The sequence below is a fragment of the Argiope bruennichi genome, chromosome 6, assembly GCF_947563725.1.
Source record: "Argiope bruennichi chromosome 6, qqArgBrue1.1, whole genome shotgun sequence".
NCBI lineage: Eukaryota > Metazoa > Arthropoda > Arachnida > Araneae > Araneidae > Argiope > Argiope bruennichi.
Window position 1 is genome coordinate 70,426,540 of NC_079156.1, and position 26,538 is coordinate 70,453,077.

The window sequence follows — 26,538 nt, forward strand, 5'->3', positions numbered from 1 at the left end:
AATTTTTTTCATTCTATTTTGCTATCAGAGTTATCTGTTTACTTTTTTTTGACTCAGAAAGTTGGCTAGACATTTGTTTAAATTGAGCTATTTCTTTTTGTATTTTGTTTTAGCTTAACATTTATAAGCTGTTAAATTCTAATTAAATGAACATTTAATTTTAAGTATTTGTTTTACATTATAAGTCAATAATGCATTTGAAATAAAGCATTTTATACATGAAAAGTTGGTGTTTACTTTCTTTTGACTTTCACTGACTTTGACTTTCTTTCTTTGACTATATTTAAAAACTGCTTCAAAAGCGTCTGTGAATTTTTATACAATAATTCGTGAGTATAATGATTGTTTTGATGTAATGAACATACAGTTTGTTTTGTTTTGGATACTGGTATTAAAGCTACTTCAGGGAATATTCGAAACCAAATCTGGATTATAAATGGTTGAATATACTTTAAAAAAGGTTATTACAAATTTATTAATTGTCTTATAGTAGGTACAAAAGGTAAAAACCAAACTGGTATTTTTCCGTGAGTCGGCGCCAGCGAAAAATCGCCAAATAATATAGAATTCCGCCAAATTCGTGTTTGGTTCACAATTGGCGACATTTGCGTCCGGCTAACGGAAAAGTACCAAACTAAATAATGGCAGATTTAACAATGGGAAGAATAATCATTTCTAGAGTGTTTGTGACCCATTTAATATCAAATTAATGTCTGGTAGAATTAAAAATATATATAAATGCTATGTTTGCGTCTTTGTATGTTTCGTAATCATCATTTAGAAATAGTCAATAGTTTAAGTACAGATACTTTTATTGGTGCATTGAATTTTAATTATTAATTAAGAACTAACTTTCCCGCCAAAAATAATCTTTTCATTTTCCCCATCGCCAAATGAGTAGGTCTTCAGTTTTTTCCCCACGCTAATGAGGCTAGACTTAAGATTTTTCGGCCGATTATTTCAAACGATTCTGTTTATTTTCATAATGTTTCATGCATTTGAAATTAAACATTGTTAATGAATCGATCTTTCAGATTCATTCTGAAGTACATTTGAATTAAAATAAAACAGAATAAAGGAAATTAAAAATTTCTAGTCTGCATAACGTTACCCCAACTGGCGTAGAAAAATTCACGAATTTGCGTTACCGTAACTGGCGGTGAAAATTCACGCATGCGCATTGTGTTCTGATTGTTGGCAACTATTATCAACGGATTTGATTTAAATTATTTTTAGGTTAGTTGTATGCTTTTGTAATTAAATTGTATTTATGTTGGTTATATATTTTTTGTATATGCTTATAGTTTTAAGTACATCGTTTTTTAAGTAGTTTTTTTAACCTGTTTTCAACCAATTATTTTAAATGATTCGTTTTATTTTCTTAGTGATTGATGCATTTAAAATTAAACATTGTTAATGAATCGATCTGCTCATGATGAATCTGAGAAAATTCTGTTGACAAATTCTTGAAATATTACATAAATTAAGAAAGATACTCGTTAGTGCAAAAAATTTTAAACGCTCAGTGACTTTGTTTCCAGTAATCATATTATAAAAAAGTCTTTGTTTCAGTAAAAAATATTATTATATTAATTGCAGATTAATCCTTTCCACTTTAATTTAAGGCATGAATTCTACGAGAGCTAACAGAAAATTAGAGAGATATATATTAAGTTATGACTCAAGGCCTTTATAATATTATGAGTGAATTATAGGACTATCAAAATGTGAAATTATAAAATATTTTGATGAAGAAGCTATTAAAGTAGGAATTGCATAAAATATTTAATTATTAAAATTTTAACGAACATTAAGAGTGGCAAATATTATAAAATTATTAATATTTTTCATGAACACTGAAAGTGAACAAGGATAATTTTTATTTGTTTATTTAAAATTAGTACAGTGTGTACAAATGCAAAATTAGCGAAATGTTGGTTAAATCATGTGTCAAATATGATCATTTATGTATTTCCTTTTTGTTTCACTTTTCATGTCAACAACAAAAAGAAATCTATTAATAACATTATGGATGAGACTTTTGCTGTGGATAAATCTAATTAATCTGGTTTAAAAAAACTACATGTTAAATTGGGAAAAGTTATTCTTTATAAAGTTTGGTTCTTTAGATCTTTAGCAACATCCTCAGTTGGTTAAAGATCTATAGATAACATGAAGGAAAAATTCTATATTCACCATGCACTTGTGTAATCATGATTGGGGTGAATTTGGCATATCTTGGCTCCACGTTTTGCTTCCAGTTTAAAAAGGTGTTGACCTTAGTACGGTAGAAGTAATAATTCAATAAGAAATAGTTTTAACATATGCATACACTTTATATTTTATCTTTTAAAGAATTTTTTAAATTATATTTACTCTAAATCTAAAAGGATTCATGATAGTTGTATATAAAACATATTTAGGTGTAATATTGGTTATTAAGTGTTTAAATAATTTGCTTTCTTGAAAATAACTATCGAATTCTGCTAATTTTTATTTTAAATTAAAGTATATTTACTCTAAATCTAAAAGGATTCATGATATGTTTTATATACAACTATTTAGGTGTAATATTGGTTATTAAGTGTTTAAATAACTTGCTTTCTTGAAAATAACTATCAAATTCTGCTAATTTTTATTTTAAATTAAGTTATTTATTGTAATATATAAGAATGACTTCTAATATCGTAATTATTTCCTGTTAGCTTCTTAAATGGTAAATACCAAAATTATTGAAAAAAATATTTTTATAAAAATGGTTAAACATTTTACATATCTTTTTATATTATAGAATCGGCAGATACTTGCTTGTGCTCCTACTGGTTCAGGCAAGACAGCTGCATTTCTTATTCCCCTAATTCATAACCTAAAGGTAAAATTTTCTTCAAAATGTGTTTCTTGTGATTTTTTTTTTTTTTTTTTTTTTTGGCACATTTCATAGAAAATTAAATGTTTCTCGAAACATTCCTGTTATTCTTTTATGAAATTTATATAACTTAATGCTAAACAGTTTTATTTGTTTTATTATTGAAATATTTATCAGTTTCCAAAATTTAATTCTGTTGTTTGCATAAAAGATATAAATAAAATTTGCCTGTTTATATATTAAAAATTATATGCAAAAAATATAAATATTTATCGGCTAAAGATTCTATATCGCAAACTGTATACTCTTTTTGTAAAATTGATACATTGTTTTCTGTAAGATTTTGGCTGTCTATTGTAGTTGTACATTCTGTTATTTTTAATATGATTGTGTTGTTCTTTCCATTTTAAAATATAAAATGATGAAATTTATTAAAAGAATTTTCATTTGAATATTGTATTTTTAAATTTGATAACTTTTTAAAACCTTCTTATTAAAATAAGAGTTCATGTATTTAATCTGAAATAATTGAGTTGTAAATTTAATTTGCAGGGCCCTGAGAAAGGTGGTATCCGTGCTGTTATTTTAGCTCCTACTAGAGAATTGGTAAAACAGACATACTCTTTTTGTGTTAAACTTTCTGAAGGGACAAATCTACGACCTCTTATAATTGAGAATGTTAATGATGTTAAAGACCGTCCTAAGTTTCTTAGAAAACATGGTATGTTGTTTATCTTCTATAAATTATAATTTAAGTTTATTAGTTTATACATTGTTCATATTTACTATTTATTTAAATGTATATTACTCTATGGCATGGATTTATAAGAGCCTCTAAGACAATGTAGCATAATCTACTTCACTAATGTATCTGATTAAGCTTGTTTAATTCTTTTGTCAACACCCGATTAAATTTCTTCTCCTCATTCCAGATAAATTATTTATAATTGCTAGTTTGACAGTTGCAATCCTTTTTCATTTGAAAGAACTTTCTAAGACAGGTTAATTTAAATTATTTGCATATAATAATCAAATCTGGTTAAAGTATTGTAGCTTTTACCTGTTTATAAAAATCAGAAGACAAGGTATGCTATTTAAAAAATAATAATAAAATTATACTCAAAAGAATAAGAAATGTATCTTTCTTTAGTGAAAATTCAATTTGTAAGAAATTTCAAATATTTTCATTAAAATGAAATGCATTGTTATTGGATGATTTTATGAAGTAACTTGCTTTAAAAGTTAAAAAACACCATTCATTTTATTCAAAAGTGTTTAAATGAAATGAATATTTTTAATCAGTTGAAAAAATTGTACATGATACTTTCAAACTTTGTGCTTGAAATTTTTAACATTCTTTAAATATTTTATATCATTACATAATAATCTTGAAGTGTTTTGTTTGATTTTTCTGTTTCTAACCTTTATATTCTTTTTCTCTTATATTGTAATGCATTTTTTTTTTTTTTTACACAAATGATAAATAAATAATGTTTTGAATCTAGAAAGAATAAATGAATGGCAATTACTTATAAATGAAGTCGGTGCTCATCTTTTGTTGACTTCATAATTATATATTAAAGAGGAATGTGCTTTGTTCTAGATGTATTCTTTGCTATAGCATATTGCATACAATATTCTTTTAGCATGAAGAATCTACACAAATTGATTAAGGTTTGTTAGTTTGGATAATGTAGAATTTGATTAATAATAATAGCATTATGAAGAATTTTAATTGCAAAAGCAGAATTTATTTTCCAAGCCAAATATTACAAATGAAAAAAGAGGTGCAGCAGAGATTCTACCATATTGCATACTATAGGTGAATTAAAAAACACAATGAGGGGGATGAGAGTTATTTGAAAAAAGTGATAGTTTCTTTGTTAGATAGAATTTCAATTGAACTATTCATAAATAATTTTAAACTGTACATATTCTTATGTTAAAGTAAACAGGGAATGATTGAGCTGGATTAATTGAGCATTCAGCTGTGGAACATAAATTTCGACAGTTGTACAAATACATATTTTTAATTTATTAGTTTCTAAAGATATCATTGATATTTTTCAGATATTTTGATATCAACACCTAATCGTCTTATTTATTTACTTAAAAATGATCCACCTTCCATAAAATTAAACAAGTAAGTTATTGCTTTATTATCTTTAAATAAAAAGCCTTGAAGGTCATTTTAAATTCATAAAGATAATATTTATAGGGTGCAATGGTTGATAGTTGATGAATGTGACAAACTTTTTGAAACTGGAAAAGAAGAGAAGAGTTTTAGAGATCAATTAGCTTTCATCTATAATGCTTGTGATTCTTCATTTTTGAAAAGAGCTATGTTTAGTGCCACATATAGACATGAGGTTGAAGAATGGTGTAAATTGAATCTTGACAGCCTTGTTTGTGTTTCCATTGGAACAAAGTGAGTATATAATTTGTTTCTTATTTTGGTTAAATTTTCAAATATTCATTAAAAAATTGTTTTAACCTGAAAACAAAATGTCTTAAAGTTTTTTGTATTTGGTGAATTTTTATGAATTAGTTAGCCTGATATTCATCCCCCCCCACACACACACACACTTCTTCCATTCAAATTTCTATAAAATTAAATATTATTTTTATGTTTGTATTCCGAGTAAAGAAAGAATGAATATTTAATCAAGATTAATGAAATCTATAAAATACCTTTTTTCTATTGTGGTAAAAGTAACTTTAATACATGTTAATTAATAATGAAAATTTTAAAAGTTTAAGTAAGTTATCTGAGTAAGTACTTTGGAAAAATGTTTTACCTGTGATATCAGAATTAATTTATTTGAATCCTATACATAGCTAAAACTTGAATTGATAATGAATTTCAAAGCCATTTTATATGTAAATTGAAAAATGTCCAATTTTCAACCATGGTTCACAGGATTATAACATTTTGCTGTTTCATCTTTAAGCTCAATTTCTTGCTCCATTCTTTGTTAAAAATAGATTTTAAAAAATTATAATATTAAAATATAATTTTTAAATTTTTACTTCAGGAATACTGCTGTGGAATCTGTTAAACAAGAGCTGCTTTTTACTGGTTGGGAATCTGGGAAACTTCTAGCTATAAAGAATTTCTTGCAAGAAGTATGTATATTAGTAATCAAATTATCTTTCAAGTACAATTATTATTAAACATTACAGCATAAAAATTATTATATGATATTTCTGGTGCACATATGCAGTCGTCTTCAGAAAGATACTACTTACCTTAATTTCAGTATATATGTCTTACATATTACTTTTAATGTAGATTTTTTGGTATGTTAACTTTTCATTTATGGCTCTGTTTTCATATTATATTTTGATTTCTGATTATGAAATTTATTACTAGTTAAAACTTGAATTGCATGTCTCATTGATATAAACTGATTTTTTTTTTTTAATTTTATATATATGTGGCTTTGAATAAATAGATGTGAGATTATACAAATATGCATACATGCATACACATACAACAGGATGATCAGAAAATATCTGGCAAAATTTGAAAGAAGATTGAAGGGACCAGAATAAGCATTTTTTTTTTTTATCATGTAATATGAGTTAAGAGATGGTTAATTTAATCATTGATCACAAAGAAAATGTTAAAAATCAAGGAAAGACAGGCCATTAGAAATTTTATTACAGATGCTCACATAAGCAATCACCATGACTATACATTTTCAAAGATGTGAGATGTATCTCTCACATCTACAATAGCATTATCCACTATCATAATTTGTATATTTGAAATTTGGGTTTTTTTTTTTTTTTTTTTTTTTTTGACTTGAAGTTAGCCATATGTGATTAAAATTTCTTTATGAGAAAGTGGGTGATTTATAAAGGTGGAATTTATGTGCCACATCGGTACTACTAGTTAGTATAATTAAGCCAGATTGGAATTCTAGAGAGGAAAAAAAAAACAATATCTTATAAACATTTTTTTTTTTTTTACAATTGTTTTTAGACAGAATGAAGTGTGGTAAGATGTCAAGCATAATTGGCAAGGTAGAATTCAGTGCATGAAGTTTTGGTTCTATTTTCAGTTGCTACTATTGAGTTTTTAACCAGTTGGTATAATATATAGGAGTTTTATACCAGTAGTATTCAATAAATTTAAACACTGGTAAAATATCTTTGATTTTTTTTATGTTCTATTTTTTGAGACATTTGTATTCCATTTGTAGTCTTAAGAATTGGTATTTTCCCATAAAGCGTGTTTGTGTATGTATATATAAGATTGAAATATGATTTTAAATATTATAATTAATTCAATAGTTAAGTATTAATGAAACTTATACTTTGTGTCATGATAAAAATCAATAAATTGGATCTTGATTATTTTTCAAAACATCTGTTCCTGAATTTTTTCAGTATATTCGCTCTAAAAAGACACCAAAGCCAATCAATGCTTTTATGCCAATGTAAAAGTAGGATAATTTTTTCTGTGTGAATTCTAAACATGCAAAGAAATTAATTAATGCAAGAGCAAGGTGGCCATTTAGAATAGAATTCTATCAATAGGAAAGTCTACATTTTAATTTTAATTAATAGATAGAAATATTTTTCAGAGTGATAAATATATAATCCATTATGATGAATCTAGAAAAATTGTCATACAATGGATTTATTTTTTCTAATTGTAATTTTTTTCGTAGGGTTTTACACCACCTTGTCTGATATTTGTTCAAAGTAAAGAAAGAGCTAAAGAATTATATTCCGAGATAGCTTACTTGTATTCTAAAGTTGATGTGATACATTCTGATTTAACTCAAGAACAAAGAGACAAAGTAATGCAGAACTTTATTGATGGGAAAGTTTGGATTTTGATTTGTACTGAATTGATGGGTCGAGGAATGGATTTTCAAGATGTACAAGTTGTAATCAATTATGATTTTCCTATAACTGCTATCGAATATATTCATAGAATAGGTAAGTACTACAAATATAGTATCTATTGATATAGGCATAATATCTACACTGTATTCTCATAAAAAAAAATTTGTGAATTTGGATTTCATATTTATGAAATTAAATGTTATTTATGATCCAAAATTCAGGAAACTTTGAAAATGATTATACTTTACAAAGTTTTATGCTAATACCCCAGTAAATTTGGTAATATTTGATCTAATATATTAAATATAAGTGTAAATTCTGTTTTTTCAAAGCAAAATCATATTTGATAGCTTTTATAATAAATATTAATTGGTATCATATGAGAAAATAAAATTATATTTTCTCTGGAAGGCTAATCCAAGAGAAATTAGTTGTCAATGGAATTAATGTACTGCAAGATTACATCATTGGAAATTATGAGGGAAATTGGTATTTTTTATGAGGAAAATTGATTTTTTGATGTAATTTTTTATTAATAGTTTATTATAATGTATTTTTGTTTATTTTGGCAATTTAAATGGTAATAACAATTAAAAGGTTTATTGTGGCTTTGTAACCATTTTATATTTGATTTGAAATAACAATAAAATTTAAAATTCCTTGACAAGAAGAAGCATTTTGTATGAAATAAAATAAATTGTTAGAAATTTACTATTCAAAATTTGTTTTTAGGTTTATTGAACAAAATTAAGTCATAAGTTTGTATTCATAATACTGATTTTCATGAATAGGTCTATTATAATATGCAGACTCTCATAGAAAATTACATTAAATTACAAATGCTGCAAATTTTATTAATATAATTAAAAATAGAAAACTTGCAAATTCAAAGAATTTTCCTGTTTGTATTCTTGACGTATTAAGAACGTAAAGTAAAGTAAAGTACAGCTGCTGTGGAAAAATGAATTGCAGAATTTTAAAATATGTGTTTTATTGTAGGTCGAACTGGAAGAGCTGGAAAAACTGGCAGAGCCATAACTTATTTTACAACAGATGATGTTGATAATTTAAAGAAGTATGCTAAATTATTCTTCTATTTGTTTGAAGCTAATGCATTTCTTAAATCTAGAAATTATATATATTAAACTTAATAATTAAATATCTTCTCTTTTAAAATAGCATCAAGAAATATTTTATGCTTTCTTTATTTTATTATAATCATCTCTCAGTAATCCAGATAATAGTAAACTACAGGAGCAATGTAAGTTCCTTTTTTAAAAAAATACATTTTTTTTTTTTTTAGTTTCAAAATCTATGTATGCGCAAAATTATGCAAGAAATTCATTTTTAAGGATTTAACTAGCTTTGCTAAAAGCACAGGTCTAGTTATGATATATAGTATGCAAATCATTGTAGCTATTTTTAAAATGTTTTCAATTTTAAATCAAACAATATATATATTAAGAAGAGGCTGAAGAAAGAGAAGACACTTTGAATTTTTAAACTTCACTTTTATTCCATCCTGGGAGGTGTAATTTACGTGCAAGCAACATTGATGGACTGACGTCTGTTCATCAGCGATACAAGAGCGAACAGGTGTAAAGAGGGTAAAAAGAAAAGCTAATGAAATATTTATCCCCGTGATTATATACTGTGAGATTTTGATAGGGATTTCTTTACACGTGTCAATTTTGGTAAGGGAATTATAGGGATCTTTTAAAAGAATGTCTTAGCTAGACAATTTTTTATCCCATCATTCCAGAGTGTTGGAACATGTCGACTTCTGCAATTTTAGAACTCGTGTTGAATTTATTAAATATAAAAGGTGGAATTGAATCAGGAAATAAGAGAACATTTTAGAATGATGTTAATATGAGCTAAATTAAGCACAAAAAAATTTGGAAATTAATTAAGTTTAAATTAGATTTTAAAATATCATTATATATATATATATATATGCTATTAATGTATTTTTATTTCAATTTACATACAAATTTTATTGTTCATTTATTTATTTACTTATTTTTCTTTTCCAGCATCGCTCAAGTAATTAAAAATGCAGGTTGTGAAGTACCAGAATACATTATGAGTCTGAAGAGTAAAAAGTAAAGTTGTTTTATTTCCTCAACTAATCTTTACTTATGTGCATAATATAAATATTGAACAAAAATTACACACCTTCCAATAACGCAACCTGTCGTGAACAATTGTACCACATTGTTCCGAAGCTGACATCTACCTTCACCGTCAACATTCACAATGTGATACGCCGATCACATCCCACTAGGTCGTCCACCTTGTCGATGAAATCGGCCGTGATGACTGTGTTGGCCTGGCCTGGCCTCGGATCATCAACCGAACTCTCACAGCCAGCACGAAAATGAGCACTTCATTTTCTTACTGACTTGTCTGATACACAGTCTTCCCCATATACTGTGACCATCTGGCGATGAATAGTGGCCGGTGTAACACCTTCTGTTATCAGAAATCGTATAACGTTGCGCTGCTCCTCAGTCATCGAATTTTGCAATGTGAACGCCATCTTGTCTTCACATGCACTGCAACATCAAGTGGACGGTGCTCTTTTATAAGAACCTCTGCTCTCCTGTGCATCCTCCGATCTACACCGGAGACTCCAGTCGCATCCCTAGATATTTCGCTATGTTCTCACATAACAGCGTAGGCAACTATGTTAACGGTAACGTTGTTACGGCATTTCGTTGCTTTTCATTTGAACACTCCTTGTACAGGAAGTTATATTTAAATGACTTATCTGAAATCAAATATCAATATTCCAGATACACCCGCTTCTCACCTGAGTTGACTATTTTATCACTTTATATGGGAGGTATTCTTTAAGACAAGTTTTACTGAACTTTTTTCTCACAATGTGAAACCATGACACTTACCAAAGTATCTTATCTTTCCAATTCTACTTTGAAAGACATGAAACTAACAAGTTCTGAGCAAAAACAAGAGAAATTGACCTGATCCTGGGCAGTGTGTAACGGTGTCTCCTCGTCATTTGTTATGTAAAATATTGCTCGTTAAGACAGTAATTTTTTTTAACTTTTTTGTTTGCATGTTATACAACATATTCGTTAAGTAAGCTTTAACTGTATTTGATGAAACATGAAAACGGTTTGGATTTCAGGGCAACAATGCAATATATTACTAGAAATGAGGCAAAATAATATTTTTTAAAAATGTCCAAAAACTCGGGAAATTTTTTCACAACTATTAAGTTAATGGTATCATTGAAATGATAATTTTATTTCAATTTTAAGATAGTACACAATTTCTTTATATGCAATAATATTTTGAGATGTTATCGTGGGAAAACGCCGGAATTCAGAAATTTTTTTTGATTAATTAAAATTTTAAAATATCACTGATATATATATATATATATATATATATAAATTTTTGAATGTTTAAAGTAGAGTAATTTATAAGTTTGCTGCAAACAGCTTGTTTAACATTTGTTGATTATTAATTAATGTGTATATTTAATTTTATAGAAAGAAAAACGAATTTCAAAGACCTATCAAGAGACAAAAGATTTCAACTGTTACTACATGTGATTTACAGAAAAAGTCTAAGAAAAGGTAACTTTTAAAAGAATTAATAATTTTACTACTTTATTCCATTTCCCATCATTTCAAATTGTGCAGAAAACTTATCAAAACATCATTTTTAACAAGAAAATTAAACTTCTGATTTATGGTATGATGATTTATGATCTGCATATTATGGCCTATTTTTAAAAGTTAATGCAAATTTCATTCAAAAGAGTTATAAAAATGCAATAATCAATTTCCAATAACTTGTATTTCTTTAATGTAGTATGCTTTTATATGGCAACAATTTTAATGAGAACTGTAATAAAATTCCATCTATTTAAAATATTTACCAGTTCTTTGAGAAAATAATGCATGTATTTTTTTAAATGTTATAAATGTTCTTTTTATCTAACCTTATATATATATATATATATATATATATATATATATATATATATATATATATATATATATAAAGTTTTTAAAAAGAATTGATAAATATTTGAATGCTTTTTAATTCTTTGCACTCCTCAACTTTTTATTGGGCAAGGTAGAAGCTCAACATGATTTTTCTACACATGACCCAATAAATAAAATGTTACATACAAATTAAAACATATTTTAATAGTTATATTTACTCCTATAATATAATTATGCAAGAGTAATTTGTAGTATTTCCCAGTTTTCATTACTAAATGTCCATTCTGAATTATCAATCTTGTACAGTTACTTTGAAATTCATTGTTTATTTCTCTAATTTTTTGACTTCATATACCTAATACAATATCATCACCTTCCTCACTGCTTTCACTTTTTTTTTTATCATTAAATCCTTTATGAATATGATCTATCTCGTTTTGAAGAAGTTCAAATTTATTTTCACTTTAGTTTCTCTTCCCAAATCCATTTTTGTAGGGCTTTAAACAAAATCAAGTTAAAAAAAAAACTTTGTGAAATTTTTGCTAAGATTATCAAGTTGAACTAACTTCCAATGCATCGCCTTAACTGTTGTCTTAATTGAGTTTCCCATTAATTTTTTCTTAGTAAAAGTAAGATACATCATTTTATACTTCCTACAAAGGGAACATATACGTGAACTAATATTATGTTCCTAACATTTGGAAGTAACATCACTTAGCATAATCAAAGACTGACAATTGGAGTTGTGAAACAGAACACTTAAGGCAACTGAGTCTTCTTTTGAATGCAAAGGGCTAATGTAATAGTATAAATATATTTTTTAAAATAGAGTAACATGAATTTGATATGCATTATGTAACATTTATTCTAAAAATTTCCTACTTATAAAGATTAATTTCTTTAAATACTGCATGTACTTGAAGGAATTACAAATTTTTTTTCATTATTATTAATGTTGAAATAATAGTAGAGGTGCAAGAAATAAAATTGTTTTAACTCTAATTCTTTTAAATAATTTTTAATTGGTTCTTCCAAAAAGGGAAAAACAATGACATTTCCAGTCTAATGCAATTATGAAAGATACTTTTACTTAATAGCAAACAGTAATATTACTTTCTAAATTTAACTTAATAAATAGTAAATACAAATGCATGATTAACTCGGAGATTTGTTGTCAAGTAAGTTATTCCTTTCTTTAAAGAGCTGTTGAGAAATTTCCTCAAATTATATATAAATGAATTTGGAATGCACATCCTATGTAATTCGTCAGGTTTGTATCTATATTTAAGGTAATATATAAATTATATTTGTTAACTATTGGTATCATTTGTTTAGTCTTATTTACGTTTAACTAAATGTTTCTTTTTGTTTGTAGGAAATTGGTACCAAATTCTATTAAAAAGAAGTTAAAGAAGAAAACTGATGCATAGTTCCATCTATTTATTCATATGTATATATCATTGGAATATAGATGTGTAAATAATGAAGATTGAATAAAGATCTTGTGTGTTTCTCAGATAAGTACTTTTATGGATTTAAAATTTAAGAAAAATGTGAAAAGCCTCCAGCTCCTATAGCAAGATTTTCAGTTCCATCTCCAGGTAAATAAGATAAACTCCACATAGCTGGACTGAATAATACTGAAAAAAAAAATGTATATAAATATTTTTATAAAAGAATATTTATAATTCGGTACTTACTCAATTGCTAATCCTTAAGTTATTACAGAATTTAATGATGGAAATTATAGATTTATATTGAAATATACAGTTTTAATTAATTACTGATGGAAATTTATTATATTTTCTCATAACATTAGCTAATAAATCCAGGTTACTTTAAGATATTGGTTTTAAAAGTTTTTAATCATGCATTATTAATTTTTTTTTTATATATTACTCATGGAAGGAATGCAGTATGGTTGGATCACTAAGAATAGTATGGCAACCAAACGGCTATTTACATAAATAGCCAACTTGCTTCTTGTCATCATTTTGCAAAAGGATTGTTTGATCCTCTACTAGAAAATTGATTTCATTTCAAAAAATAACTTTATAGTACAATTTTCGAGCTCTTAAAATTTTCATTTTATTTTTAACATACAGGATATCCTCCTATAATTGGCAATGATATTTGAATCGATAAATATATTGCTATAAAAATTACTGAATCCCTTATGCAGTGCTCTGCTTCTATTAATAATACTTAGTAAAATATTCTTGACATACATTTTAAACGATGTTGTGAATTTCTTTACTTTAGATCATTTCAATGTCTACCTCAAGAAAGAACTTAAAATCAATACATGGTGACCATTGATCAGCCTAAAATAATTTCATACTTCAATCAGTCACAGAAGTTCTTCCTTTAGAAATGGGTGACTATGTAAAGATTTAGATTTTGTGCTGTTTGAATTAATAAACGTATTCTGCTAGAAATACAATAAAAGTTTTAAACTAAAATCAATTTTCTGCTTTAGGATCAAAGAATCCTTTTACCAAATGATGCCAAGAAGCTAGAAAATTATTTATGTAAACATCCATTTTGTTACCATACTATACCTGTTATCCATACAACATTTTGTTTTTTACAAACAATATAAAAAAGTACAATAATGTACAACTAATTAAAACTTTATATGAAAGTAATTTCTAAATTAGATCATAGAATTTCTCTTAATGTTTAAAAATACGAGAGAAAAAATCTGAATTATTACGAAAGAGAATAGTTTCAGCATTTTTTAAAAACAATTTAATTACTATGGTATAGTAAAAATAACAATGCTTACAGATCAATTTTAGTAATTCACCAATTGGAACTTTATAATTATAGATCTATCTGTATGCAGAATTATCACTTTCATAATTTAAGATTAGATAAATGTAAAAAGTCAAAAATAATTTTGAAATACAAATATTCAAAACAAGACTAAGTATATAATAAATTACCAATTTCTCCTTCCTCCAAAGTATCTTCCAATGTATTACATATACTGTTACAAGGTTTTTTTGGCGTGAATTGTATCCTGTTGTATCCCCACACTTGTGCAACCCACATCACAGTAATAGATGGCATAGCATCGACCTGTAAAGCACAAGCCGTCTGTTGACTAATAAATTTTCATAACTGGCTCAGTTTTAGTCATGAAAGTACAGAACTTTTATTTTTAAATACTAATGTGTAGTATTTAAAAAGCATTATTGCAGCCCGTTTATATAAAAATTTAGACACCATAATTTCTTTAACTGTACATTTACTAACTCAACTGGAAGAATATAGGTATATCTCTAATAATTTAGAAATTAACAACTAGCCAATAATTAAAATATCATAAACAAGGATATTTCACAAATAGTTCTTAATTTAAGAATAACTATTTCGGTTTCTTGCATTAGAAATTATGCAATAACAGGGATTGGTTATTTTTTTAAATTATACCTTTCATACCGGTAAAACATCATTACAAAAAATAAACTACAAACATTGTAATATTTATCGTATTGTTTTAAAGAGTTTCCATATATTTAGCAAGAATAGAAAAGGGGTTAAATTATCCATCACCATAAAGAGATTTTTTTAGTGGATGTTTCGTCAAATACTTGGTTGTTTTTTTTAATTGAATGGAATTCCTGAATTGATAAGTTCTTTGAATACAATTTAAATATAAAGTATTTACATTATTTCATTCTTTTCAAATGCATTTGTTTGATTTTCATGATCATCAAGTTAAACCAGTATTTTTGAAATTTGATAATAAACTTGGCCAAATTTATGTACAAAATCATACACAAATTATGTGATTTAACCGAATTTAAAGATCATCAAAATTTGTCCACTTTAATATTTAATTTTTTTTTAAGTAAAAATGTTGATACTTTAAAAGGAAATTTAAATTCTAGAAATATGACATTCAATTAATATTTATATAAGTTGATTTTCTAAATTGAAAAAAATTATTTTTTCACTCTTTGAATGCTTATTTATTTTTTTCATGCCTTGCTTGAATTCTATTCATGATTATTATTACGATATGTTAAAATTTAAAAATTATAATAAAGTCATTCATTGGTGTTAGAATTTGATAAAAAAGTGGCCAGTAATCCATAAACACCTCAAATATTCCAGGGAATCAAATTCGAATCAATATGACAACATATTTTCAAAATAGTAAACAGGCTCAGTTAATTAGATATTGAAGAATTAATTCACTCTGTCTATTCAGAAGCAATTATATTTAAAATTGTAAATTGCACTAATTTGCTCAAGATTTAAATTTAGTAAAAAATATTCATTAAAATCTTTATTTTAATTGCTATTAACAATAAAGATGTGTGATATTGACAATCTAAATGTCAGATTGTTTGACCTAAAATTATAAAATTTGGCACATTTATACTTTTGTAGGTGGGAACTTCAAAATAATTTTTGAATTGTAATATTTAAAAAATTCTTTTCAATATTTTATTTTTTTTAATTAATTCACTATTGAAATGAAATTCAAATCATTTTAATTGTTGCTACGAACTTATTATCCAGGCTCTTTCCCATTATTAGTAATCAAAATACGTATATATGGCTTATTTTTCCATATTAGTAGATTTCAGTATAAGACAGGCTTTTAATATAATTTTTTTAGACATACCCAATTCTAAACAGTGTTGCTCTTTCCAGTGATATAATTGAATGTATAAAAGTATAAACAGAAAATTAGAGAAATGCTTAGTACAGTGAATAATGTAGCATTAGGCTTTTAAAATAAAATGAATTATATATCTATAGAAATTTGAAGTTTAAAATATTTTGCAGAGAAAGTCATTAAATCCAAGTTTCAAAAAGAATATTTAATTGGAGATTTAAATGTAATTAATTTGAAATCTGGTGGCTAAAATAAAGCTAGTTGCTGAATTTATCTAGTGTTGAAAAATAAATCAAATAAAGACAGAAATGATTTTAAATTAATTAGTAATTATGTTTTATATACTCTTATACGTATATACCTACCTTTTTGAACTTTTTGCCATTGTAACCTGATGACATAAAAACCCAGTTCGACTCTGTCATCTGCACAGTACTAGGCATGAAGTAAGGTCTAGTATAAAACTTCCTCATGAGCTTTTGAGTAGATTTCTCGCAGTTCTCCCTATAATAAATTAAAATAATTTTCAATTTTTTTTTACAGTTAAAATCTTGAATTGATAACTGTAATGTTAACTTATTTTTCATAATTAATAATGGTTTTAAATAAAATTTTATGATAACGAATTATATAAATTGATTCATGTCAAATTTGTCCAATGAATTTGCTATTAATTCTAATGTCAATGTAGCTAAGCAGTCAAAATTAGTGTATATTAATTCTATGTTAATAATAGTCTGACTGGTGCAGAATTTATGAAGAATTATATTATAGTTTTGGATATCAATTATCTAAAAAAAAAAAAATGGTTCCATCTATTAAAATATTAAATATGCAAAATTCTTAGATTTAGATATCTGAAATCACATAAAATATATTTATGTTATTTAATACTTATTTATGAGTAATTGGACCCATAGCTTTCAATTATCAAGTAAAAATTCCACAGATTAATATATTAATGCCACACTTAAATAAAAGCATACATTTCAATTAATCTCTTTTAAATTATATTAAACATGCAAAAATCAATTTAACGATGAAGTAAAATTATGTTCAGAAAAAAAAAACAGTTGTTAAGAGGTTAATTTAAAAACTTTTAAAATATAGTTGAATATTAAAGAATAAAAATTATTTTCAAATTCCTTGCATTATCTTGAAAATAAATAAAAGGAAGGGGGGGAAAAATCCAAAATGGACAAAACTTCTATTTTAAAATCTGTCAAATAAGTGACATTCATCAGTAGAAAATTGTCTAGGAATGCATTTTGACAAGTTAGAAAAGCAACATTGTAATAATGGTATCCATTTAGTTTAACCATAAAAGTGAAATGTAACTAACTATCTTATGAGAAATATAATGCATGGCATTAAAAGTATAATATATGATTTATAAAGAATCATTGGACATATAATCTTCAACTAGATATTATAACTTCCCTATTCTATATTGTGAAATTCTAGGATTGTCAAATACAAAATAATGTTCATTTAGAGAGAATCACAGATTAATATTCTTATTAATACATAACAATTCATTAGATATTTCTGCATGAATTACTCTAATTAAAAATTGCGTAGTAACATAAATAGGTAACAAATATTGCAGCCCTAAGACTAAAAATAAGACATGTAATAAACAAACATAGAAGAATGAAATAAATAATTCTTTTATACAATGAATACACAATTTCAACTCGCTCATAAATATGTTTTCCATTTCTTTTTTATGGAAGAATTTGAAGACTAAAAGTAAAATTTTATAAGCAACATAATATAAATAGCTCTTTACACAATTAACCTTATTTACCAATAAATATGTTTCATATTTTTTTTTTTTTCCAAAACATCTATTACTTTATAATTAATATTTATTACGAATTAAATTTTAATTTTAGGATTATCATTAAATTTATAGTAAAAGCTTTACAGTATTTCATCTATTTGTTTGTATTTTAAAACATCTGAAGTTATTTTTCACTCATGAACCCTTATTTAGTCATTTTAAATCTTTAACATATTATATTTTTGCCTTTATTTTCATAAAAATGAAAATGCTAATGACAAAATTTAGTTAAATCAATTGACATTTTCCCTTATTTACATTCAATATTTCAGGTATGAACAATTTTTTATTAGTACTTAAAATTTTTATTTATCTAAATAAAAATTTCTAGTCATAATACTTGAAAGAAATTATGAAATAAATATAAAAACATTTTACAAAAAATTACTGAAATACTTAAAATATTTAATAAATGCTCTATGAATATAATTAAAATGAATTCTTAGGAAAGAGTTTTATATGTTACTAAATATGAAAATTAACATTATCTGCACTTACCAGTGAGCATACCACTTTTGTAAATCCTGTTTAAGCAATTTTTCAAATAACTGATTATGATTCCCGAGTCGTAAATTTGACTGAAACATACAAATATCTTCTTGCAAATGATAGAATTCCTAAAAATAAATAAATGCATTTAAATAGCACGAAATATGAAAAGCATCATCTTAGCAATAATTATTTGCTTTTGAAACCAAGATTCTACTACTAATAAAAACAGTAATCTTATTTTAAACTATTAATTAATTTGTGCCTTTAGCTTATTAATATGACTATTTTTGCTGTTAAACAAAGATATTTAATTCCTGATGACAGAAACCTGAAGAAAAAAAATATGAAATAAAAAGAATAAAAGCATAATACATTGAAATTTATTTTTTAAATCAAAAACAATCCAAACCAAACTCCAAAAAATACAATTTTCTTTTTAAAAGTCCTGATTAACTAATTTCTATGATCTTTGTATTCTAAGATATTAGAATACAAATTGATATTCTTCCATATCACCTGGGAACAAATTTATTTTGATTACAGATGCTTGCATAGATATTTTTGAAATATATATAGAAAGATAGATAGGAAATATATTTTAACCCTTTTTATCTCAGCAATATTTCTAAATACGTATTACCATTATGTCAATAATAAAAATAAGTAGACCTACAAGACTTTAAAAGATTGTATTTAAATTTTCAATGACTATTTAAAAGAAATTCCATAATTATTTTTATCAGAAAATTTAACATTATTATAGCAATAGTATAACATGACTATACTAAAGCTTATTTTGGTTATAAAGACTTGCTTCATTCATAGTTAAACCAAGGGTTCGGGGGGGGGGGAGTAAAATGATATACTTCAATAAGATTTTCAAAATATTGTTCTTTTGTAATTTATAGGATAATCATCTTCAAATTCCATCCAGTAAAATCTTATTTTATTAATATTTGATTCCATACTTCCTCAGGCAATCTAAGCATAGAATGATTAATGAAGGTTTTATGAAAACGGGTGACAAAAATGTATAGTAATTGGTGAGAATGACAGGCCCAAACATAATTCTAAGATTTTTTTAAAATAAAATGATTAAAACTACTATGATGCTGTTTAATGCTCTGAATGTTGTACAATATCACAAAAATATTGTAGCATAGTATTAAATTAATAGAAAACACATTTAATCAGAGCAGTATAATCAATATTGAAGAAAACCATAGCATTTAAATGAGCCATTGGGCTTTTTTATTGACTCAGATTTCTTAATATCATAGATACTATATATTTTTTTTCATTTGATGAAACTTGCCAAAAAACTGCTGAACTTAAACAATACTTTAAACCTTTTTGTTATGACAATGCCTATGCTATAAGATGAAGCTATTAAGATTTCATTTCCTTCAATGAGTTAATCTGATGAGTCTTATTAGCTTCTAAATAAACTTTATTTTTCTGTTATCATCTTTTAATGCCCAGTTAAAAGAATAATTTTAAATAATAAAGTACATGTAAAAGTGTCATCTAAATGTAAAGGATACTTTCAAAAGAATTAATCCTTATATGTATTAATGATACTATAAGTAATCCAAGGATATAAAGTCAAATTGTAAAATGTCATACAAATATTTCCTGAAACATTTTGCAAATAGAGCTTGCTATTATTAAAGGTGATAAGAATCATTCATCAAAATTTTCAAATTTCCACAACATTAAATGCTGGCATTACAAATTAATGCTAGTATTTTTTAAGACATCTAATGATCAAGAATAGCATTATGCTCGGCAAAACTAGAAGCTAAATATAAAACAAAAAGAAGTTAGTTAGGTGAAATTATTGCTGAAAATTGTATCAATAAATCTGGTCTCTGAGAGTTAATAATAAAGGAGAATACTTGTGATCTTTCGTCCAGTGTAATTTAATTTATAGTGAATAAATGAGAAGAATTTAATTTTAAAGGGAGGAAAAAAAAACAACGGAAAAACTATATATAAAATGATTAGTTAGTTAAAATATGAAAAATCTTGATCTAGAGGAAGAAATACGTGAAAAATGTCCATCTGAATTTTTAAATTTATAATTCAAATAAAAGTTCGTGGTTTTAAAAATATTATTCTTACATTCTAATTTTTGTTAGGACAAAGAAGGAGAATATTCTTAATGAGTTAATGATTCGCCTATGATTTTCATTACCCATACAAACATACGAGTTTTAAAAAAAAGACTTACATCTGTCAAATTAAGAATTGAGAAAGAGCTTTTCATGACAGGCCAATCAGCCATTGCATCTCTCACAATTACAGGGATATTTCTTTGCAGATAAAGCTGTGATATTTCCTCAGAAGATGTCCAGTTTAAATAATCAACATCATATACATCTTCACATGTCTTAAAAGATAAGAAATAACAAGTTAGTTAAATACAAATGAAAATGTTAAAAAAAAATAGTTTTAAGTTTTACATAAATAAATAAGCTGCTTCAAACTTTAAATATATGAATTAAAACTAATTTTAAAACAATAATTAATGCTTGAAAAATATTTTTGACATGAATAAGTAAAATTCAGTTAGTAAATACAAAAATTTAAATAATAAAATATTTAACTACATTCATATCATACATTTTATTAATTAAATGCAATCATGTCCAAACAATCGCAACATAATTGATCGTTATTATTTAAATTATCAGTTTAAATCAATTCAAACTAATTTCAATTGTTTTTTAAATCTTTCCCTCTTCCTTATAGGATGTATAAACAAAGTTTTTATTTTCCCATTTTGTATATTTTAAAACAGACTATTCTTTGCTTTATTTTGTGAATACTAATAACATGATAAAATATCATATAAGAAAAATTGTATTAGCTGTTAATAGTTATTTTTTTAAATCTAAAATAAACTAAAGAAATTTCAATCTACAATTAGTAAACTTATTTTAAGGCAATCTTTTGTAGAAATTTCAGACAAATTTCCTTAAAAAATTTTTTTAATATACTGTAAAAATAATACAGTTATATCATATATATTAATTTTGTTTTTGTCTATTTTTAAAGAAAGTTCACTTAGATCTAATAAAATGAAATATTATCAACATGATGAATTGAAAATTAGGTTATTTGAAGTCAAAATATATTTTATAACAGTAAAATCGTTATCAAATTAATGAAATTAAAATTTAAAAATATAGTAATGTCATATACGATGCTCTGTAATAAAGATTATTGAATAATTTGATTACAAATCTGATTTAATAATATTTACTTATATTATCTTTTAATTTACAAAAAAACATGTATGATAAACACTTTAGAATTTGAATGATACTTACTTTGATAGTTAAAAGCAGGTTTAATTAAACTATGCAATATTAAAACATGCAAACATCTATAAAAAGGTTTCTTAAACAATGGCTTCTGACAAGATTTTTTTTTTCTTCCAGACTCACCAGTATGTGATGATAAGAATAGTTTATTTATAAAATTTTATTAAAAATTACTAAATAACTTTATTTTATATCATTAATGCTTCATTTTTTATAGTTATTTTCTAATATTGGAAATATTGAAAAATTTTCAGATGAAAATTAGGTTGCAAGCTTTTTTTAACATTAAAAAAGTGTCATAAATAGAAAAAAAAAAGTTTTAAAAATCCTGATATATAATAAAGAACAAAATAAAATGCTGCATAGCTGAAAACTTAATAAAATATATATTACATTTCTTTAAAATAGTGAAAAGATAAATTTTATAAATTTATTCAGCATATAAAGGAAAGAATAAGCTGAATCTCTGAAATAACGGTAAATATTAATAACAAGTTATAGTATCTTTTGATTAATACTCATTCTATATCAATGTTGCATACAAAACATGCTCAGTATTCATATGAGAATGAACTCATTTTCAATTCTGGTTCCAATTCTGAAGGCAGAATTGATAACATAATTTTAGAATCCATATATCTTCACAAATGTTCAAGAACATTTAGACTGACCTTACATTAGAATGAACAAAATGCTATGCTTCATCACCATATTCTTCAATCATGTCTGAACACAAATATGTTCTTAATGAAGCTGTTACTTTCAATGCAGCAAAGTATAGATGTATGTCCCAGAATGCTCAGATAGAAAGAACTTTATTTTTCCATATAGAAATATTTGGTTTCCACACAATATCCTATAAGAAATATTAGGTAAAGTTGTCCCCTCGACTATAATAGGAAAGAAACATTCAAGAGGAATCACTTCTCTGACATCCAAACATGACCTAGTAATATGAAATTGGATTATGGTAGCTCCAGGTCTTCTCCTCACTTCTTGATGATTGAGCAATTATTATGTGGAAGTGCAATGGAAAAAAAATCCTCTATACGAGCCTTGGTTGAGTAATATTACCTTAACAGCTTCTCATTATTTATGCTTTCTTGTATAGGAATTATTTTCCCATATTTTGAAGCATGAAATTAAGTTGTAATACTACCCATTATTTTTGTGAAAATAAAAATTTGATTTTTACAGTTTTTAACAAAAAAAACAAAACAGCAACAATTAATTGCTGCTTTATCTCTTAATTTTTAAATTTTCTTTTTACAATTTATGAAAAATACAAAATATGAGAAGCATCATGAAAGCATTTTCCAGTTAAGAATCTAAGTATCCTAAATGAAATGTTTAGGATCAAAGAATAAAATAATTTAAAATTATATTATTTCGTAAATGAAACTTTCATATCAAAATGAATGTGACTAAAAATTGATGTAAATTATGAATTATTTTAATAATTGCCATTACTGAATTTTATTATTGATGAGGATAAATACTGAGGGTCAAAGATGTGTCTTTGCAACCAATTTTTATACATCTAATCTTATATTCATTAATTACATGAATAAATCAGTATAAAGTTATAACCATGTCTTAAATTTATTTTTAATTAATATATGGCTGAGAATCTAATTTGGAAAAATATGATGTTGAGAGGCAAAGTAAGCATACGTTAGATAAAAACTCTATTATTTTGTCAAAAATATATTCACTCTTTAATACAACCTTGTTATGATAGGTTCAAGATATTGTCCTACATTTGGAAAATCTGACAACACTGTAGAGAAATCATACAATATTTTGTACTAATAGGGAATATTCAAATCGTTGTAGATAAAAAAGTACATTTCTTATTGGTGCAAGATATAGTATGAAATCTTAACAATATTGCTGGATATTCTGAATGTAGGACACTATCAAAAAGATATCATAATAATAGTGCTGAGCATTTTGTGCTAATTTAATTTTTTTCCCATCCTATAAATTTATAAAATTTTTGTCACATGAAATATCTAATGATTTCTTTCTTCAAATTAAATACCCATTAGATTAATATCATAGCATGCAGCCAATATGATCAGTATTATACCCAGCATTTAAAGGACAGCAATAAGATTGGGAAAATATGTATATACCAAATTAATAAATATTAAAATTAAAAATTAAAAAAGCAAAATTTTACATTCATTATTTTTTTTCTTATTTTATTGTGAAAACTGCACCACCCAATATAGTGTAATATACAATAGTAGTAAAAGTATCATAGATTGAGAACCTATGGCTTTAGATCTCTGATATATACTATTCCTAAGGAATTATGACAGTTGTTGGCAGATATTTTCCTTTTTTCACATAAAATAAGTAATAGATTTCACAGGGAATCCTAGAGATTCCAAGTTTGGGGATATTCTGTGGCAAAAGAAAGAAAGTATGAAATGACGGGACTGTACTACTATGGTTAAATGTAATATAATTTTCCATAAATATATATATTTTCTGTTATTTCATTAGATTTTTACATTCCATTATAAAGTATTTTTTTAATAAAGTTTAATCTGTTGAAGTTTTAAAATGAGCAACCTCACATTCAGAATATAAAAGTAGCTAAGCAAACTTTTAGTACAAGCATAACAAATTATACAATCTTCGCATGTTACTAATTAAAAAATGAAATAAAAAATTCAGATTAAGATAAAAATTTGAATAAAAATAATATATTTATTAACTTCATTGCAAATAATTTAATTTTGCTAAGAAATGTACTTCATTTTTAAAAATATATTAGCAAGGACATGGCTATAAATATATTTAGAAAAAAATTACATTTATATAATTTTTACACATATGAAAATAATATGGCACTTTTTAAACTTACTTGGCAGTCAACAACATAGATTTCCTCATCTAAATAAAATGGATTGTCCAGCAAACAAGTTTCTGAATATAAATCCGTCCAATCCCACATAGGTAGCAGCTTAAAAAAGTAAAATATTGGTTTGCAAAACTATAAATGTTTAATGCTTTCTTAAAAATTTAAAAAAAATGAACAGTGAAAAATTAAAACTTTAATAAAAATATTTGTTAGATATATTTCTTCTTTCCCTCCAAATGCAATAATTTCTCTAAGAAGTGAGAAATAAACTTTTAAATTAAATATAAATCAAAGTTTCTTAAAATATTTTGACTTAAATCTCTTGTTCAAGGAAAAAAATTGCAACTTCATTTTCAATGCAAAGAATTTTTTTAATCAAATTTATTAAATAAAATAATTAATAACTGAGTATAAAAATTAATTAAAAATAATTTTTTTAAAATTTTAAATAAATCTTTTAAATTAACTTCATATATTCCACAAAAAAGGCTGGATGCCAATCTAAGAATATTTAACATTTCAAACAAAAATTTTTGCATGGCCTTACTTAGATTTATGACTCACAGATGAAATAATCCTGGTATGAATCATGCTTTTTCAATAGAATACAGGATTTTTAAAATACAAAGAATTTTTTTACAAATAACAATAGAGGAATGTGCAAATAAATGTAAATTATCGGTTTTAGATCTGAACATTAAAAACATAAAAACTTATTTGGATCACTTGAAAGGAAGAGAGAAAATTTTTTGGCAGCATAATAGACAAAATCAATATTTTTAACAATAATAATTATTCTACATTGTATATACACAGACAAATATACAATTACACATGTATAAAATTTCTAATTAAAAATTACCTTATACATTAGTTTTAATCCATTTCAAAAATATGGGTCAATTTTTGTAACAATAAAATTCTTCAATTTTATAAAGAAAATCAAAGTTTATTCTATATTTTAATTCTGCTTTGAAAAATTCTATTCTATTCAATAACTATTCTAAATATTGCTTCTGTCGAAAATAAATAAATAAAATATAGTTATAATTTTTTTTAAAAATTATCAATTTTTATTAATAAAAATGGATTTTAATAATTTTACAAATAAAAAATCTCTTAAAATGTTTTGATTCCAATACAGGTTTTATACGATTTAAGAAAAATAAAATGGCAATATATTAAAAATTTTCAATATATTTAAAACATTTATAATTTAATATTTCGATGGCGAATATTATTTATGGAAAAAAAAATGATCTAACGAATTCTACATAAAGTCACAACATAATTTCTTTATATAATAACCTTAAACATGAAATGCCTCCCTTGTGTAAGTATTGATCTGGAAATGGTGTCAGATGCGAGAGTGTATGACAGCGCTATGCAACATATGCTGATCTTCAAAATCATCAGCAATGCTCGCTTCCATTCGTCGATTTGAATCGGTTGTAAAAGAGGCCTTGCTTTCTCCACAATTTCTTCATGAGTAAGACCTGCTGCGAGGCAATATTCATACACAGAACGAATTTCGTGATTTATCTCAAAAGCGGCATTATTTCCGTTTTTAGGCGGCATTTTGTTGCTATGATACACTGACAGATCGTACGACGGCAAACGATCATCAGCGACACCAAAACGAAAACAAGAA

The 26,538-nt window shown here is 25.1% G+C and overlaps 2 protein-coding genes across 2 annotated transcripts in view; one reads left to right on the plus strand and one right to left on the minus strand.

The window, feature by feature from the left end:
* The window catches only part of LOC129972438 (probable ATP-dependent RNA helicase DDX52), a 28,272-nt gene extending 15,048 nt beyond the window's left edge, over positions 1–13,224 (plus strand). The window contains exons 5-14 of the mRNA XM_056086574.1: positions 2,792–2,872; positions 3,419–3,587; positions 4,937–5,009; positions 5,085–5,294; positions 5,902–5,992; positions 7,546–7,819; positions 8,726–8,801; positions 9,763–9,831; positions 11,248–11,334; positions 13,085–13,224. Of these exons, the coding sequence (XP_055942549.1) occupies positions 2,792–2,872; positions 3,419–3,587; positions 4,937–5,009; positions 5,085–5,294; positions 5,902–5,992; positions 7,546–7,819; positions 8,726–8,801; positions 9,763–9,831; positions 11,248–11,334; positions 13,085–13,139 (1,185 nt within the window). The 3' untranslated portion in view covers positions 13,140–13,224. The remainder of the gene's footprint in view (positions 1–2,791; positions 2,873–3,418; positions 3,588–4,936; positions 5,010–5,084; positions 5,295–5,901; positions 5,993–7,545; positions 7,820–8,725; positions 8,802–9,762; positions 9,832–11,247; positions 11,335–13,084) is intronic.
* On the minus strand, positions 13,133–26,538 carry LOC129972439 (uncharacterized). Its single transcript, XM_056086575.1, has 7 exons — positions 26,196–26,538; positions 24,891–24,989; positions 20,917–21,075; positions 18,690–18,808; positions 16,711–16,849; positions 14,658–14,793; positions 13,133–13,349 (listed from the first exon to the last, which is right to left on the minus strand). Exons 1-7 carry the CDS (start codon positions 26,463–26,465, stop codon positions 13,252–13,254), a joined length of 1,020 nt encoding a protein of 339 aa, XP_055942550.1. The 5' UTR covers positions 26,466–26,538; the 3' UTR covers positions 13,133–13,251.

Bases quoted from the DNA above. Each gene is read 5' to 3' on its own strand.
- LOC129972439 (XM_056086575.1), bottom strand. From the start codon at position 26,465: ATGCCGCCTAAAAACGGAAATAATGCCGCTTTTGAGATAAATCACGAA. The intron at 18,809-20,916 runs GTAAGTCTTTTT...ATTTATTTTTAG, and splicing joins CAATTCTTAATTTGACAGAT to GAATTCTATCATTTGCAAGA. The intron at 14,794-16,710 runs GTAGGTATATAC...TGTGCTTTACAG, and splicing joins ATGGCAAAAAGTTCAAAAAG to GTCGATGCTATGCCATCTAT.